Source organism: Carcharhinus amblyrhynchos, chromosome 1, assembly GCF_965287045.1.
Source record: "Carcharhinus amblyrhynchos chromosome 1, sCarAmb.v2.hapA, whole genome shotgun sequence".
NCBI lineage: Eukaryota > Metazoa > Chordata > Chondrichthyes > Carcharhiniformes > Carcharhinidae > Carcharhinus > Carcharhinus amblyrhynchos.
In genome coordinates this window covers 39,580,094-39,597,952 of record NC_137324.1, presented here as the reverse complement: position 1 = coordinate 39,597,952, position 17,859 = coordinate 39,580,094, and the positions used below count along the sequence as shown (strand labels likewise).

The 17,859-nt window shown below is 41.2% G+C and overlaps 1 protein-coding gene across 2 annotated transcripts in view; it reads left to right on the top strand.

The window, feature by feature from the left end:
- mtmr12 (myotubularin related protein 12) overlaps window positions 1–17,859 on the top strand; it is a 78,893-nt gene continuing 61,034 nt past the window's right edge. For both annotated transcript variants that reach the window (XM_080212763.1, XM_080212677.1), the window contains exons 1-3: window positions 1–120; window positions 12,494–12,545; window positions 13,697–13,836. In XM_080212763.1, coding sequence (XP_080068889.1) covers window positions 52–120; window positions 12,494–12,545; window positions 13,697–13,836 — 261 coding nt within the window. In that variant the 5' untranslated portion in view covers window positions 1–51. The remainder of the gene's footprint in view (window positions 121–12,493; window positions 12,546–13,696; window positions 13,837–17,859) is intronic.

The window sequence follows — 17,859 nt, the reverse complement described above, 5'->3', positions numbered from 1 at the left end:
CACCTGAGCGAAAGAGCAACAAAGTAACCCGGAAAAAAATACCCACACAAAATGCTCAGCCTAGGCTCGGGAGGCGGAAAGGCGGCGAAACCTTCCTTCGTCTCCTACGTTTCGCCCGAGGTGGGTCTCAATCTTTTTCTCTCGAACAAAAACAAATCATTCAAGTAGTAAACCAAACGGGGGGGGAGTGAATCTTGCGGATGAAGGATTGAGGCGGTGGAGGGGAGAAACCTGCGGACTGGGCGCGGCGATTATTTATTTCTTCAAACTGTGCCTGAGGGCTGGCATTAGAAGCTGCCAGCTTCGTGGTGCTCTGTCTCTTTCCGGGAGTTCTCCATGTTTCTCTTGCGCTCCCCCCACCCCCCCTTCTCTCCCCGTCTGTAAATGAAGTCAAGGAAATCAGTAAGAGTGAAGCATATATCCCAAATGTGGTGTCGTGACATGCAATTATTTGGACATGATGGCACTTAGATAGGAGTGTGCCACTGAGTTATCCCGGCCCTGTCAATGGTGAGGCATTTAATGTTATCGTCTCTGATCAAGGTTATTATACTGCAGAGAAGTTGAGGGACTCATTGATATCACCGGAAAGGCAGCGTGGTGGAATCCCAAGGGTTTGTTTTTAGTGGGTCAGCTTCTTTCTGGTATGACATGCAGTATGAAACTAAGTAGACATTGCATTAAGATTTACAGTTGCATTTTAGTGAGGTCCAACATCTGTTATACAATGCAATAATAGTGGACTCAAAATCAACCGGAATTATTTAAAATCTGTGTATATTTCCTAGTACAATGCAACAAACTCTTTCCCCTGCCCCCAAGCATGTTGAATATGATACTTTTATTTTGAAAACATGTATGTATATTTTTGAGTCTTTTAAACAGTAGTGTTTAGGATCTAATGATTGGTTTATCATTTGTGCAGCTTTAGAGTGATGTGGTTATAAGAAGATGTCTCCCTCTTTTGGAATAAATTATATGAAATACACCAGATAGGTGTCCCCAGTTGCCTCCCTCAGTTACAGTGTGAAATAAGCCCCTGGATTTAATAAATTACTCACGAATATAACTTTTGTTCAATATTAGCTATTATCAGTAGAGAATTCTGCTGTTGACGGCAGCAAGTTTGTCAGTTATCTTTGTCAACATTACTTCCTTGTGGGGAAAATGTGGCTTTGTTTAGTCATAGTGTATTGTAAAGCTCAAGATCCCTGCTTGTATTGCTTTCATAATATTTTCAACCTGTGGGCTGCATGGTACCACAGTGGTTAGCACTGGCTGCTTCACAGTCTGTGCCAAGTCTGCATGTTCTCCCTGAGTCTGCTCCGGTTTCCTTCGGGTGCTTCAGTTTCCTCCCACATTCTGAAAGACGTGCTGGTTAAATGCATTTCCCTGAACAGACGTCGGAGTGTGGAGAATTTCCCAACTTCACTGCAGTGTTAATGTAAGCCTTATTTGTTACTAATAAACTTTTTACTTTAATGCGGTGAAGGCTGGAAGTTGTGTGATTAATTGGTCATATCTTTGACTTTATTTGGGATATATATTGCTATAGCTCAAATCTGTTGTGGATGAAAAGCATTCAATCCCCCTCGTCTTGAAGAGGATTAAGGCAAGGTTCAATCCCAGACATACATTGTTGATATCTTCAATGTTATATTGGATGACACCACAAACACACAGTTACAGTTGTAATTTATAGTTAATTTATTATTGTCATAAGTAGGTTCACATCAACATTGCAATGAAGTTAGTGTGAAAATCCCCTAGTCGCCACACTTCGATGTCTGTTTTGGGTACACAAAGTTTAGCATGACCAATGCACCTAACCAGCATGTCTTTCGGACTGTGGGAGGAAACTCATGCAGACACAGCGAGAACATGCGGACTCTGCACAGACAGTGACACAAGCTGGGAGTCTAACCCAGGTCACTGGCATTGTGAGGCTGCAGCAGTGCTAACCACTGATTTGTCTATTGTAATGAAGAAGCTCCAGTCAAGATAGTTGCTTCTGCTATCATCATTGTATTTAAAGAAAGAACAAACTTGCTCAAATGTTTCATAATCTCAGGATATCCCAAAGCACTTTATCACTATTTGAAGTACTTTTGAAGTGTACTCACTATTGTCGTGTCAGCAAATGTTTGCACAAAGCAAGGTCCATCAAATTGCTGTGTTTTAAAATGTTAATGTTTGGGGATAATATTAACTGGGATCGTTAATATATTCCTCGGTCCTTCAAACAGTACTGTGTGATTTATTTTACATCAACTGAAGTGGAAGATAGGGTCTCTATTCAATGCCTCATCCAAATGACAGGGCCTCCAATTCTGTGCAACTTGCAATCAGTACAGCATTGAACTGTTAAGCTAGATAATGTGTGGCTGCATGCTTACGGGCTCTTCTGAAAACCAATCCAAAAGGATCTAGACACTGAAAAACAAGATGACAGGTCAGACTTTCATTGTGGTGGGGTGGCACAGTGGTTAGCACTGCTGCCTCTCAATGCCTGGGACCTGGGTTCAATTCTGTCCACGGTCACATTAAGTTGATCTTTCTCTACACTCTAGCGCTGACTTAACACTACGTTCTGAACTCTGTTTCCTTCTCTATGAATGGTATGCTTTGTTTATATACCATTGCAAGAAACAATACTTTTCACTGTGCCAATAAATGTGACAATAATAAATCAATTCAAAAAGACTGGAAGCTGGGAGGATGTTTTCTGTGATTGGGGAATCTAGAACCAGGGGCACGTTCTCAGGATACAGGTAAACCATTTAGGACTGAAATAAGGAAATATTTCTTCACTCGAAAGGTAGTGAACCTGTGTAATTCTCTACCACAGAAGGCTGTGGAGGTCAATTTGTAGGTGGGTCTTTTTCTGCATGGAGGTTGATCACCAGTGGAGTGCCCCAGGGTTCTCTTCTGGAACCCTTGCTCTTTGTGATTTTTATAAATGACCTGGATGAGGAAGTGGAGGGATGGGTTGGTAAGTTTGCTGATGACACAAAGATTGGGGGTGTTGTGGATAGTGTGGAGGCATGTTGCAATGAGACATTGATGGGATGCAAGACTGGGCTGAGAAGTGACTTCAACCCAGATAAGTGTGTGGCAATTCATTTTGGCAGGTCAAATAGGATGACAGATCATAATATTAAGGGTAAGACTCTTGGCAGTGTGGAAGATCAGAAGGATCTTGGGGTCTGGGTTCATTGGACGCTCAAGCAGCTTCGCAGGTAGAGGCTGTGGTTAAGGTGGCTTATGATGTACTGGCCTTCATCAATCGAGGAATTGAATTTAGGAATCGGGAGATAATGCTGCAGCTGTATAAAATCCTGGTCAGACCCCACTTGGAGTGCTGTGCTCAGTTCTGGTTGCCTCATTACAGGAAGGACGTGGAAGCCATAGAAAGGGTGCAGAGGAGATTTACAAGAATGTTGCTTGGATTGCGTGGCATGTCTTATGAGGATAGGTTGAGAGAGCTCGGCCTTTTCTCCTTGGAGAGATGAAGGATGAGGGGTGACCTGATAGAGTTGTATAAGATGATGAGAGGTATTGATTGAGTGGATTCTCAGGCTTTTCCCCAGGGCTAAAATCGTTGCCACGAGAGGACGCAGGTTTAAGGTGCTGGGGAGTAAGTACAGAGGAGATGTCAAGGGTACGTTTTTCAATCAGAGGGTGGTGGGTATGTGGAATTGGCTGCCAGCAGTGGTAGTGGAGACAGATTCGATAGGGTCTTTTAAGAGACTTCTGGAAAAGTACATGGAACTTAGTAAGATAGAGGGCTATAGGTAAGTCTACTAGGTAGGGACATGTTTGGCGCAACTTGTGTACTGAAGGGCCTGTTTGTGCTGTAGTTTTTTTTACGTTTCTAAGTCACTGAATTGTATTCAAGAAAGAGATGTTTTTTTTTAGATTTTAATGGCATCAATGGGTCTGGGGAGAAAGCAGAAATTTGACATTGAGATCAAGGATCAGCCATGATCATGTTGGATGATGAAGCAGGCTTGAGAGGCTGAATGGCTTACTTCTGCTCCTAGTTTCTATGTCTATAGTGTAAATGCAGCTTGTATCCAGTGTAGGGTGTGAAATGGAGCTATCCTATCTAAGCATTCATTTTCATTTATACGTCAAGTTTGGACCTTGATGCTTGACTATAACTTCAATGTGAAGCTGTTGTGATATGCCACAGTGCTAATTTTGTTGATTTGTGAATGTCATTGTAGAAATTTGGCGATTATAGATCTCCAACCGATCTACATCTTGCTGTATCCACTGCCTGCACAGGGAGGTGGAGGTGTATTGTTATTGGACAAGTAATCTAGAGATCAGTAATTTGGGAGCCCAGATTCAAATCCCACTATGGCTGGTGAATTTAATAAAAATCTGGAATCAAAAGTCTAACGATGACCATGAAACCAGTGTTGATTGTTGCAAAAATCCAGGGCCATTCTTTTCTGATCTGGCCTAAACATCAATGAGATTGACTCTTAAATGCCCTTTGAAGTGGTCTTGCAAGCAACTCTGTTCAAGGGCAATTAGGGACAGCAATAAATGCTGGCTATGAATGTTGTCCATATTGTCCTGGACAACATCTGGTAATGACCAGCTTTAACAAGAGAGAATCTAACCACCACCCTTGACGTTCACTAGCTGAATCCCCACTTTCAGCATCCTGAGGGTTACCATGTAAAGTTTGATACCATCCAGGACAAAGCAGCCCGCTTGATTGATATATGTTCCCCGAACATTCAATCCCTGTACCACTGATGCACAGTGGCAGAAGTGTGAACCATCTATGATGCACTGCAGGAACCCACTCTTCCACAGTAGGCTGTTTGCTTTAATTTATTCTTTCATGCAAAACAAGCGTCGCTGGCAAAGCCAATATTTGCTAAATATGCCTTTGAACTGAATGGCTTGCCAGCCATTTTGGAGTAAGATGAGAGTCAACCACATTAGCATGGATCTGGAATCACATTTGGACAAGAGCAAGTAAGGACAGCAGATTTCCTTTCCGAAAGGGCATTAGATAACCAGGTGGATATTTATGATAATTGACGATAGTTTAACAGTCATCATTCCTGAGACTCGTGTTCAAATCCAGACTTTATTATTTGGATTTAAATTTCACCACTTGCCATGATGGGATTTGAACCTGTGTCCCCATAGTATTAGCCTGGGCCTCTGGATAACAAGTCATAAAACACAAACGACCCAAGCAAAATAAAAGCAATTACTGCTGATGCTGGAATCTGAAACAAAAGCAGAAAATGCTGGAAAATCTCAGTAGGCCTGACTGGGATCTGGGGAGAAATGGAGCTAATGTTTCAAGTTTGGATGACTCTCAGGGGTAACCTAAATAAAACACCTTGCAAGAATTCTAATTTTAATGCATGCTTTCAACAGGTGTTGACTTTCTGTGTTAGAGGACAGCTGAAGGCTGTGGATCTCTCAGCATTGGATTTCAAAAAACTTTTCTGCCAGTTTGCAACCAAAAAAGAATCAGTATCTTTCCACAGCAATGGAATTTATTTTTAAGCAGAGAGGTGATTTTAAAGCAACTCAGGATATTCACTTGACATCATTTTCAGCGCAGTAACTTGTATGATTAAATTACATGTTGAAACCTAATAGTTACTAAAAAAAAACCCTTTCTGTGGTAAAGTACTTGACCGAAATATGACTGGGCTTCTTGATGGGTTTTAGGAGAATTATTAGTGTCACAAGTAGCTTGCATTAACACTGCAATGAAGTTATTGTGAAAATCCCCCAATCACCACACTCCGATGCCTGTTTGGGTACACAGGGAGAATTTAGCATGGCCAGTGCACCTAACCAGCATATCTTTTGGACTGTGGGAGGAAATCCACGCAGGCATAGGGAGTATGTACAAGCCCGACACAGGCAGTGACCCAAGACGGGAATCAAACCCGAATCCCTGGCCTGAGGCAGCAGTGCTAACCACCGTGCTGCCCTAGTATTGTGAATTAATATCAACAATTTGCTTTTAATGTAGAAAATAACCAAAAGCATTATTTGGGTGGAGGAGATTGGGTACGGGTGAGGGGTGCATGAGGTGAAGGAAGGAGAGAAACAAATATGAGGGGAAAAAGCGACAGATGGTTGGAGTGGTCAGTAAAATTGAATTGAAGGGATGAGAGTCAGAGATGCAGAACTTGGGAAAGGAATTTTACAAAAAGGAGGACTGCTGAAGGTTGTGGATCAACTGTGAGCAAAGGGAATGTTTTTCAGATGTTGACTGTGCACCTAAAGTTAATGCTTTAATTTATTTCAATTTTTAGTGTATTTATTTATTCCTACCACTAATTTTGCCAGGGCATCCTGTGAGGTAAGAACAGGTTAACTGTCTCGAGATGTTTGCTATAATGTGCCTTAGTTTTGGACAAGGCACAGCCTCTCACTCCAAGGACCCTGGTTCGATTCCTGGCTTGGGTCACTGTCTGTGTGGATTTTTCATGTTCTGCCATGTCTGCGTGGGTTTCCTCTGGGTGCTCCAGTTTCTTCCTACAGATCAAAAGTTAGGTGAATTGATCAAGCTAAATTCTCCCTCAGAGCTGGAGTGAGGTGACTGGGGAATTTTCACAGTATCTTCTTTGCAGTGTGAATGTAAGCCTTACTTATGACTAATTTAAGTGTTGGTGGAAATTGATGGGTAACCATTTCAGTAATGTGTCAAACTCTTTTTAATTAAAACCTCTTTTAAAAAAAAACTTTTCTTTTTGCTGAAGTGCCTTAACTTAGCTCAGAAAAAAAATTGAAGGAAAGCTGGAAGTGCTGGCAGTTTTCTGAATTCTGCTCTGGAAGATTGCAAGTGAATTTTTTTTGTTATTCACAAGCATCAATTTAAAATGAGTTGTGCATATTCTTTATTATTTGAGAGTTTTCATGGTGAATCGTGATGCCCCATACTGATAAAATTACTGATCTCCAATATCTGTGCTGATGTGTTAAGTGCATTAAACTGCAATCTTAGAGGAGATTAGTGCTACAAGTTACATCATTGCATAGTAGTCTATACTGCATGTTTTCAAATATTATTGAACTTTTCAATGGTAACAACAAGGAGCATAGGAAGAAGCATTATCCTGATGAAGTAGGTTTTACTCATCACCAAAAGAATGCAGTAACTTTGTAAAATTTCTTCCACAGATATTTTGCAGAATCAGCTCATGAAAAGCACAACATCTTACAAAAGCATCTAAATGCATCTTAAAAGTTGCTGATTGAGTTAGGAGGGAAAAATTAATCATTTGGCCTGCTGATTGAAAATTGTGTATATGCAGGTCATAACTGGTGACGTTTAACATTCCCTTCCTGTGTTGAAATGTGTTGGAGTAATGCAACACTAAGTGAGGAGTACATGTTTTTCTATCTTTTTTATGAGAATTTATGTTACTGTTATTTTCATTAGAACATGATGTAAGGTTGCATTTAGTTTACTGAAGGCAAGTAGAAGTAAATATTTTGTTAATAAACTGAATATTTTTTGGCTTTATAAAAATAGCCCACCCACTTGTTAAATAACACCTATTAGCTTTCCTAAATTAATTTTACTTTAATCATAGTGAATACCTTTGAAAATGGTTATTGGGTGTGGCATCGTTAGTGGAAAAAGGGAATTTGCTTCAACTCTGCTCAGTTGATAGAATCCTTGCCTTTTGAGTTGGATTGTGGTTGAAGCCCTATTTCAGAACTTGACCACCTGAAACTAGGCTGACGCTCTTCTGCAACATTGAGGGAGTCTATTTATGGAGCTACCGTCCTATGCGATGTTAAACCAAAGCCAGTTTAATTAGATATATCACAGACTAGTTACAGCACAGAAGGAGGCCATTTGCACATTGTGTCCATGCTGGCTCTCTGCAAGACTGACTCAGCTAACCCCACTCCTCTGCTTTTTCTTATAGCCCTGCTAATTTTTCATATTCAGATAATTACCCAATTCCTTTTTAAAGGCATAATTGTTTCTGTCTCCGCCACACACTCAACTGTGCATTCCAGATCCTAATCACCTGCAATTCCCTCATATTGCCTTTTGGTTCACTTGCCATTCACTGTAACTTTGCATCCTTTGGTTCTATTGAAGATCCCATAACACTTTCATGAGCAGCACAGACTCCCTTCTCTGATCTGACTGTGATTCTTCCCTCGATTTTGGTGAACTCACTGTGCACAATGAGCTCAGTAATGATCATATTTCCCTACATGACTGCACTTTTCTAACTTTGGGATGTCTTGCTTGTTTTCACTTCCTTCCTTGCCCACTTTTCACCATCAACATTTCCAGTTTTTGTTACTCTAAAAAGAGAAGTGAATAGCTGGCAAAGGTCCCAGGAAAAGTAACATTTCTGCCACACCCCCCAAAATGATTGCAGCAACAATGATGTAATTTGGCACTATTGTTTGCTCTTGTTTAGCTTTGGTACTTGCTTGACGCTACGTCTTTTTCTTCGTATACTTGATTGCAAAGATTAGTTGCCGAACCTTATCTACACTGACAAAGTGAATATAAATTTGTTTGGCCTATGAGTGACCAGATAAGGTAAGGGATGGACCTTAGCATGCTGAAGATGATTGTTGCCTGACAGGCACTTTCTAGTGAAGACTGGTGATGGTTTTGTTCTTGCTGATCCTTAGCTAGCAAAAATTAATTGAGTGGATTTTAATGTTGGGCAGCAGAACAACTAAATTAGTTGCATCATTCTTGCCTTTGGGTCAGTGGGTTATGGGTTTAGGTACCACTCCAGAGACGTGAATGCGTGATCCAAGCTAACACTTGGTGTATTAAGCGATTTAATGTATTTGGAATACATTATATCACTATATATACAAGTCATCTATTATGTAACTCCATTCTTGCTTTGTGATTAAAGTCTGATGTTTAAAACCTTTCAAGTCACTTCTACGTTTTCTTCAAATAAAGGGATAGGATAATGTAATCAGGACTATTTGCACACATGGATAGTAAATGTTGACATGGCCTGTTTGGACCATAGAAAAGATATAGGAGGCCATTCAGCTCATCTTGTCCATGCCAACCTGAGGGCACACGTGCCCATTCTAATCCCACCTTTCTGCATCTGACCCACAGCCCCTTGGCTTAAGGTGCAGATCCAGATACTTTTTAGAAGCTCAGGGTCTCCACCACCAACTCAGGCAGCAATTTTCAGACACCTACCATCTTCTTCCTACTGTCATTCATCTTGAATCAATGTCCCCTGGTTCTAGAATTTTCCTTCAAGGAAACAGTTTTATCCTGCCCGCCCTTAACTCTTCCCTTCATAATTTTGTGCATGTCAATTAAGTCACCCCTCAGCCACCTTTGTTCCAAAGAAAATAACCAACCTACCCAATCTCTCTTCGTAGCTAACCCTTTCTAGCCCTGGCAAGATTCTTGGAAATCTCCAGTTTCTACATTGTAATGTCTATGTAATTCTGGAATACATAGATGTGTTGCAATGTCATCAACTTCAGGAAGTGTAGTGGAGGACAAACCAACATTTCTACATCAAGTGGAAATGAATAAGAACTTTAAATTTCCAGGTTCCAGATCACCAACCTGTCCTGGTTCCTCCGTGCTGACACTGGTTAAAAAAGGCCACTAATGCCTTGGCTTTCTCAGGAGCGAAAGAAATTCTGCTGTGACGCACTCCAATTTTTAGAGATGCACCATAGAAAGCATTCTTTCTGGTTGTATCACAGCTTGCTATGGCTCCTGCTCTGCCCAAGACTGTAAGAAACTACAAAGGGTTGCGAACATAGCCCAGTCCATCACACAAGCCAATCTCTCATCCATTGACTCTATCTACACTTCCCACTGCCTTGGGAAAGCAGCCAACATAATCAAGGACCCCACACACCCTGGTCAGGAAAAAGATACAGAAGTCTGAAGTCATGTACCAACTGACTCAAGAACAGCTTCTTCCCTGTTGCCATTGGACTTTTGAATGGATCTACCTTGCATTAAGTTGATCTTTCTCTGCACCCTAGCTATGATTGTAACACTACATTCTGCACCCTCCTTTCCTATTCTATGTACAGTATGCTTTGTCTGTATAGCATGCAAGAAACAATACTTTTCACTGTATCCCAATACACGTGACAGTAATGAATCAAATAAATCAGATCAAAATGTGGAATGCATGTGGCCTGAAGTCAGTTTTAATAGCATGAGAAAATAGATATTTAAAATAAAAATGGTCAAAATTTTGGCACATTCTTTGTTGTTCTAGGTAGCAAATCCCTTTTATAGTTGAGTGGCTTGGGAGGTTTGCAAAGGTTTGTGAGCCAAATGGGTTAATGGTGGCAAGTTTTCCCCAGGGAGGGCATTAATGAAGCAGGTTAAATTTTTGTAACAGCCCAAAAACTTTCATGTTCTGTTTCTGGTTTATTGAATTCAAATTCCCAACGTACTATGGTGAGATTTGAACTCGTGAACTCCAGAATTATTCTTATCCAGTGACATAACTAATACATTTGCCTGAAACTGGGTAAACTTGTTGGAGGTGTTCAAGCTATCATTAATTAAATTTTAGGTGGAGTTGCTAGTGGGGTCAGGAGGGAAAGAGGAAAGAACTGAAGAAACTAAATTTTTTGTCAAAGTGCAATACGATGGCCAGAGTGTACAATTACTTGTGTAACAACAATTTATATAGAAGTTCTTACATGTTACCTTCATTATAAATATTGACATCTTGAGCTGGTTGAATGTTAAATGTTGACATGCAAACATAGCTTAATTATGAAGTAAAGTTTGTGTGCAGGATATTTATACTATACACAAGGTTTTTAGTGATCATAAACAATAATGCCACTGATATTGAAGTGTACCAGGAAGCTTCCCATTTCATACCTCCATTGTGAATTCCCCTTGACTTAATGCTGTAGAAAAATGTAAGCTGATGCTATGTTCTTTGTCTAAAATGGTTTAGATGCTGTAAGAGCTACTGTATATTTAGTCATGATTGACTACACTACAATACAGTATAGCAACAGATAGCTGGAACCTGGAGCTAAAGCTTATTTCTGTTGCTGGGATTAATGCATGGAAGAGTGGAGAGAAAAATAAGTAACTGAGCCCCCACTCATGCTGATTACACTTGGACTAATGCTTGCTGCTCGCACCCAAGCCAACCTGAGTCTTCCTGGCTTTTTGTTAGTTTACAGTTTGAATTTGATTGGGTGGTGCTGCACTGGTCACTGTGCAGCAATGCCTCATGATGCAAGTTGTAGCTTCCCTTTCCTGGTGGTAGTTGCTGATGAATTATTTGACAAAATATTGTTCTTAAAATCTCCTGGAGTACTTTCCTTAGCTATTAATACTGATCCTGGTAGGCACCTGGCCATCTGGGTTGGATGGCAACATTACAGACCAAGGAGCCCCCACACATAGGCTGAGCTCAGTATGGATGGCAGTAGCCATGCCACTGTTCGCCTTTGGCAAGAAGGGGAATTTTATTTAGGATTCATGCTTCTGCTGAAAATTTGTGTGTGAATGTTGGAAAAGGGCAAAGTTGGACTTGGCTGTGACGCTCCTTCAGTAAAATTACATGCTAGCATTTTCCATGAAGCGTTGTGCATAACTAATGACCCTCTTCAGTATGCTACTAGAAGCTGTATGCTGTACTGTAGCTTGGCAATGACAATGTGATGGAAAGGAGAAAAAGGTGATAGTCATTATGGCACAGGCGGTTATTTGGTCCATCAAGTCAATGTGTTTTTAAGAAAGTCTGACCTGTATTTGTGGAGTTAGATTTGTTTGTATATATTAGGCTGGAAAAGTGACGTAGAGAAGCTCAGTTTTTATTTCATATGATCTATAATTCCAGTCCTTGCTATTACTTCATTCTTTTTCACTTTCGTTTAAACATAAACAGAAAGAAGGAACTAAGACATCTTCAAGTTGTATGCTGGATTCACGTGATCCTTCTAAGGATGTTCAATTTCTTCAGAAACTTTTGCTAAAAGTACGTGCCCACCAAGATGAAGAAGGTAGTAATGTGGTTAGCACTGCTGTCCCACAGCGGCAGGGAATCAGGCTTGATTCTCGGCTTGGGTCACTGTCTGCAAGGAGTCTGCACTTTTTCCTTGTGTCTGTGTGGGTTTCCTCCAGGTGCTGTGGTTTCCTTCGACAGTCTGAAAGACGTGCTGGTTAAATGCATTGACCCGAAACAGACGCTGGAGTGTGATGACTAGGGGACTTTCATATTAACTCAGCAGTGAAGGTACTGTAAGCCTACTTGTGACACTAATAAATAAACTTTAAATTTTTGTAATGGTCATCATATGATCGCTCGCATTGGAGAAATGTTTTTATGGAGTACATATTATTGAATTTGTGCAGAATTTAATTCCACAATCTGAATTCAGATTATATGCTACAGGACTCTTTCTTCCAACTCCAGTTCACTATGTTCATTAAGACATTTTGTGTTAATCCATGATTGAGATTTCATTTTCATTTCAGGAAATTAAAAAGGAAAATATTAATGATGAGCTGAAGCCATTCTTATTACCAGGTAAGAAAGCCATCTTCTAAAATGTTTGTGCAGTAACTGTTTTTCCTTTTGAATATTAGGGAGAGAGAGAGAGTTGAGAGCTTCTATTTTTAATCATAGAATTGTTACACAGCAGAAGGAAGCCATTTAGCCCCTCGTGCCTGCACTGGCTCTCCAATTGAGCATCATGACTTCGTGCCATACCTCTGCCATTTCCTTGTACCCCAGCACATTGATTGTATTCAAATAATAATCAAATGTCCTCTTGAATATCTCAATTGAACCTGCTTCCGTCACACTTTCAGGCAGTGTGTTCCAGTACCATATCACTTAATGTGAATTTTTCTCTCATCACATTTGCTTCTTTTGCAAATCACTTTAGATCTGTGCCCTCTCACACTTGATCCTTTTATGAGCAGAAACAGTTTCCCACAATCTACTCTGTCCGGCTCCTCATTATTTTGAACATGTCTATCGTATCTCTTCTTAGCCAAAGATAGAAGTCCCAACCTCTCCGATCTATCCTCATAAATGAATTTTCTCATCATAGAATCATAGAAACCCCATAGTGCAGAAAGGGGTCATTTGGCCCATTGAGTCTGCACTGACCACAATCCCATATCCCTGCATATTTACTGCTAATCCTTCTAACCTACACATCTCAGGACACTAAAGGGCAATTTTAGCATGGCCAATCAACCTAACCCACACATCTTTGGATTGTGGGAGGAAACCGGAACACCTGGAGAGAACCCACACAGACACGAAGAGAATGTGCAAACTCCGCACAGACAGTGACCCAAGCTGGGAATCAAACCCAGATCCCTGGAGCTGTGAAGCAGCAGTGCTAACCACTGCTACCATGCAGCCCTGCTGCTACCATGCCCTGTCTTCCCTGGAACCATTCTTGTAAACCTCTTCTGCATTTTTGCTTATTATGTTCATATCCTTCCTATAGTGTGGTGCCCAGAACTGTATGCTGTACACCAGATGAGGTCTAACTAGTGCCTTGATTATGATTGTTGTTGGAAAATGGACATTGTGATCAAATTAAGACTGTGATGTCTACCTGGCTGAATATTCTGGAGGAGTATCCAGCATTTAACATGAGTTGATTTCATTAGTTCTCATTTTTCTTCCCTCTGCTCACTTCCCTTTTCTGCCTCACGCAGGGGAACTTGTAATCTGTGAAGCCAACACTGTGGTGAAATACAGTCGAGAAGATTCTTTACAACGAGGCTTTTATGGAAAGCTTGTCTGTACGAATTTCAAGATTTCCTTTTTAAGTGCTGAGCAGTTGTTAGATGAAGTGGTAAGCATCAATAAGAACATATTTTGTGTATGTGGTAAATGTGGATTTTGTTTTGGCTCTGTCAGGAGTTTTAAATTGAGAAGCAGGTGAAATCTTTGCTCTCAGGCCAGTGCCTGTGCAACTGAGCAAACTTCAAGTATACCCAAAATAACAACATGTGAGAAGGGGATATATCTAGTAAGTAGAGGCCAGTTGGCAAATTATTGGCGAAAAAGTTCTGAGGGGTAGTATTTATCGTCATTTTGAAAAGCACTCCTTGAAGGACTGTTGACATGATTGACCTAGATAAAACCAATTGGGTGCTGCAGAACTCGGTGCAGTGCTTTTCATGATATAGATTTTAAATGTAGAGTTCAGAAATTTGCAGATGACACACAAATTGGCTAATCGATGATGGTGAGGAAGAAAGCTGTTCACTAATAAGATGTTGATGGACTGGTTAGATGAGCAGAAAATTGGCAAATGGAATTCAGGCTGTAGAAGTGTCATAGAGGTTTACAGCGTGGAAACAGGCTCTTCAGCTCAACTTGTCCATACTGTTCTTTTTTAAAATGACTAAGCTAGTCCCAATTGCCTGCGTTTGGCCCATATCCTTTGATAGACATCTTACTCATGTAACTGTCTAAATGCTTTTTAAAAGACAAAATTGTACCCGCCTCTACTACTACCTCTGGCAGCTTGTTCCAGACACTCTCCACCTTCTGTAAGGGGGTGGGGGGATTGCCCCTCTGGACCCTTTTGTAACACTCCCTCTCACCTTAAACCTATGCCCTCTAATTTTAGACTCCCCTACTTTTGTGAAAAAATATTGACTATCTCGCTGATCTATGCCTCTCATTATTTTATCGACTCCTAAGCCTCCTGCGCTCCAGAGAAGAGGTCTCAGTATATCCAGCCTCTTCATATAACTCAAACCATCAAGTCCTGGTGGCATCCTAGTGAATCTCAGTTATCCTAGTTTAATAATATCCTCTCTATAATAGGGTGACCAGAACTGTGCACAGTATTCCAAGTGTGGCCTTACCAATGTCTTATACAACTTCAACATGACATCCCAACTCCCGTATTCAATGTTCTGACCGATGAAACCAAGCATGCGAATGTCGTCTTCACTACCCTGTCCACCTGTGACTCCACTTTCAATGTACTATGAACATATACCTCTAGATCTTTGTTCTATAACTGTCCCCAACACCCTACCATTAACTGAGTAAGTCCTGCCCTGGTTCAATCTACCAAAATGCATCACCTCACATTTATCTAAATTAAACTCCATCTGCTATTCATCAGCCCACTGGCCCAATTGATCAAGATCCTGTTGTAATCTGAGAAACCTTCACTGTCCAAGCTTGGTGTCATCTGCAAATTTATTAACCATGCCTTATCAAATTCTCATCCAAATCATTAATATAAGTGACAAAGAACAGTGGACCCAACACTGACCCCTGAGGCACACCACTGGTCACAGGCTTACAGTTTGAAAAACAACCCTCTACAACCACCCTGTCTTCAGTTGTCAAGCCAATTTTATATCCATTTCACTATTTGTGAGACACGATTTTCCACTCAAAGCCATGCTGACTATCCCTAATCAGTCCTTGCCTCTCTAAATGCCTGTAGATTCTGTCTCTCAGAATACCTTTAACAAATTACCCACTACAGATGTGAGGCTCACTGGCCTGTAGCTCCCAGGCTGTTCCCTGCAGCCCTTAAATAACAACATGACATTTGTCACCCGCCAATCTTCAAGCACCTCACCTGTGGCTGTCAATGATTCAAATATCTCTGCTAGAGGATCTGCAATTTTCTGCCTAGCCTCCCATAACATCCTGAGATACGCTTTCATCACGTCCCAGGATTTATCTACCTTGATGTACTTCAAGACTTCTCAGTCCTCCTTCTCTGTTCTATGTACACTCCTCAAGACACCACTATTTATTTCCCCAAGTTCCCTAACATCCATGTCTTTCTTAACAGTATATACTAATGAGAAATATTCACTTAGGATCTCACCCATCTCTTGGTGATCTGCACTTAGATGATCTTGTTGATTCTTAAGAGGCCCTACTCTCTCCCTAGCTAATGGAAGGTAATACATTTCAGGAGAGCAAATGGGGCTAAGGAACACAGAATAACTGGTCAGATTCTGAGCTGCAGAGGAATCTTTAAAGTGCATGTCCATAGATTCCTGAAGGTAGCAAATCAAGAAGATGCGGTGGTTAAGAAGGCAAATGGGATAATTTGATTGTCAAGGCACGGTTAGAACAGCGAGGTTACGGTAGAACTGTACAGAACACTAGTTAGGCCACAGCAAGAATACTGTATAAAGTTCATTGTGTTATTAGAAAGATCATCCTCAAGAGGTACAGAGGAGATTTAGGTAAATATTGCCACAACTGAAGAATTTTGGCTACAAGTGAAACTCAAATAGACTGGAGTTATCCTCTTTGGAACAGAGGAGGCAGTGGGAGATCGACAATCAGGATGGGACATTGATTTAAAGCAATTGGTAAAGAGATTAGAAGGGAGTTGAATTTTTCACTAAAGGTGTTGAGGCCTCAATGCATGAATGGGTGGCAGAGACAGAAACCCATATGTACTTGGTTACAGCACTTCAAGTACATATCCTTCAGGGCTGTGAACTGAGAGTTAGAAAGTGGAATTAGACTGGGTAGCTCTTTTTCAGCCAACACAGGCACAATAAGCTGAATGGCTTCCTCTGTGAAAATTTCTATGTATGCTGCTCACTGCAGTTTAATTTATTAAGCTGCAATGCATCCACTTCTGTTTTCTGGGGATTGAGGCCAGAAATAAGTTGGCAACTGGGATCAGCAATTGGCTGGAACACTGAGTAGTTTTGAAGAGAGGAAGCAGGTGTGTGCTGGCAGAATGAATGGGTGCATAGTTTGACATCAGAGGCAAACCATGTTTTGAGAACAAACAAATCCTAAGGTAGGAAATAAACTAATGCTCTCTATTAGATCAATTGCTTAAGAGAAAATGAGGAACTATGAAAATGTTACTTTTATATTTGGGTTGGAGAAGGTTGTTTTAAAACTATTTCTGTCATGGGTGACACAGTGGTTAGCACTGCTGTGTCACAGCGCCAGGAACCCGGGTTCCATTCCCAGCTAGGGTCACTGTCTGTGTGGAGTTTGCTTGTTCTCCCTGTGTCTGCATGGGTTTCCTCCGGGTGCTCCGCTTTCCTCCCACAATCTGAACGACATTCTGGTTGGGTGCATTGACCCGAGCAGGTGCCGGAGTGTGGCGACTCAGGGAATTGCATAGTAACTTCATTCATTGCATTGTTAATGTAAGCCTTACTTGTGACTAATAAATAAACTTTTACTATATGAAAATGTAAAGTTATCGAGGTACAGTGATCACACTTGAAAGGATGGTCCAGGGTATCAATTTATGATGGATGGGAAAAGAGGTAAACTCAAAATCTTGGAGGAGGCATGGTGACACAGTGGTTATCACTGCTGCCTCACAGCACCAGGGACGGGTTCAATTCCAACCTTGGATGATTGGCTGTGTGGAGTTTGCATGTTCTCCCTGTCTGTGTGGGTTTCCTCCCATGGTCCAAAGATGTGCAGATTTGGTAGATTGGCCATGCTGTTAGCACTGCTGCTTCACAGCGTCAGGGACCCAGATTCGATTCCTGACTTGGGTCACTATCTGGGTGGAGTTTGCATGTTCTCCCCATGTCTGAGGGGGTTTCCTCTGGGTGCTCCAGTTTCCTCCCACACTCTGAAAGACATGCTGGTTAGATGCATTGACCCGAACAGGCACCAGAATGTGGCAACCAGGGGAATTTCACAGTAACTTCATTGCGGTGGTAATGTAAGCCTTACTTGTGACTGATAAATAAACTTTAAATTAACTTTAGATTGTCCCTTGGTGCCCAAAGGTGTGTATGTTTGGGGGTTAGCAGGATTAATACGTGAGGTTACAGGTAAGATGCCCTGTTGAAGATTTGGTGCAGACTTGATGGGCCAAATTGCTGCCTCCAGCATTCTA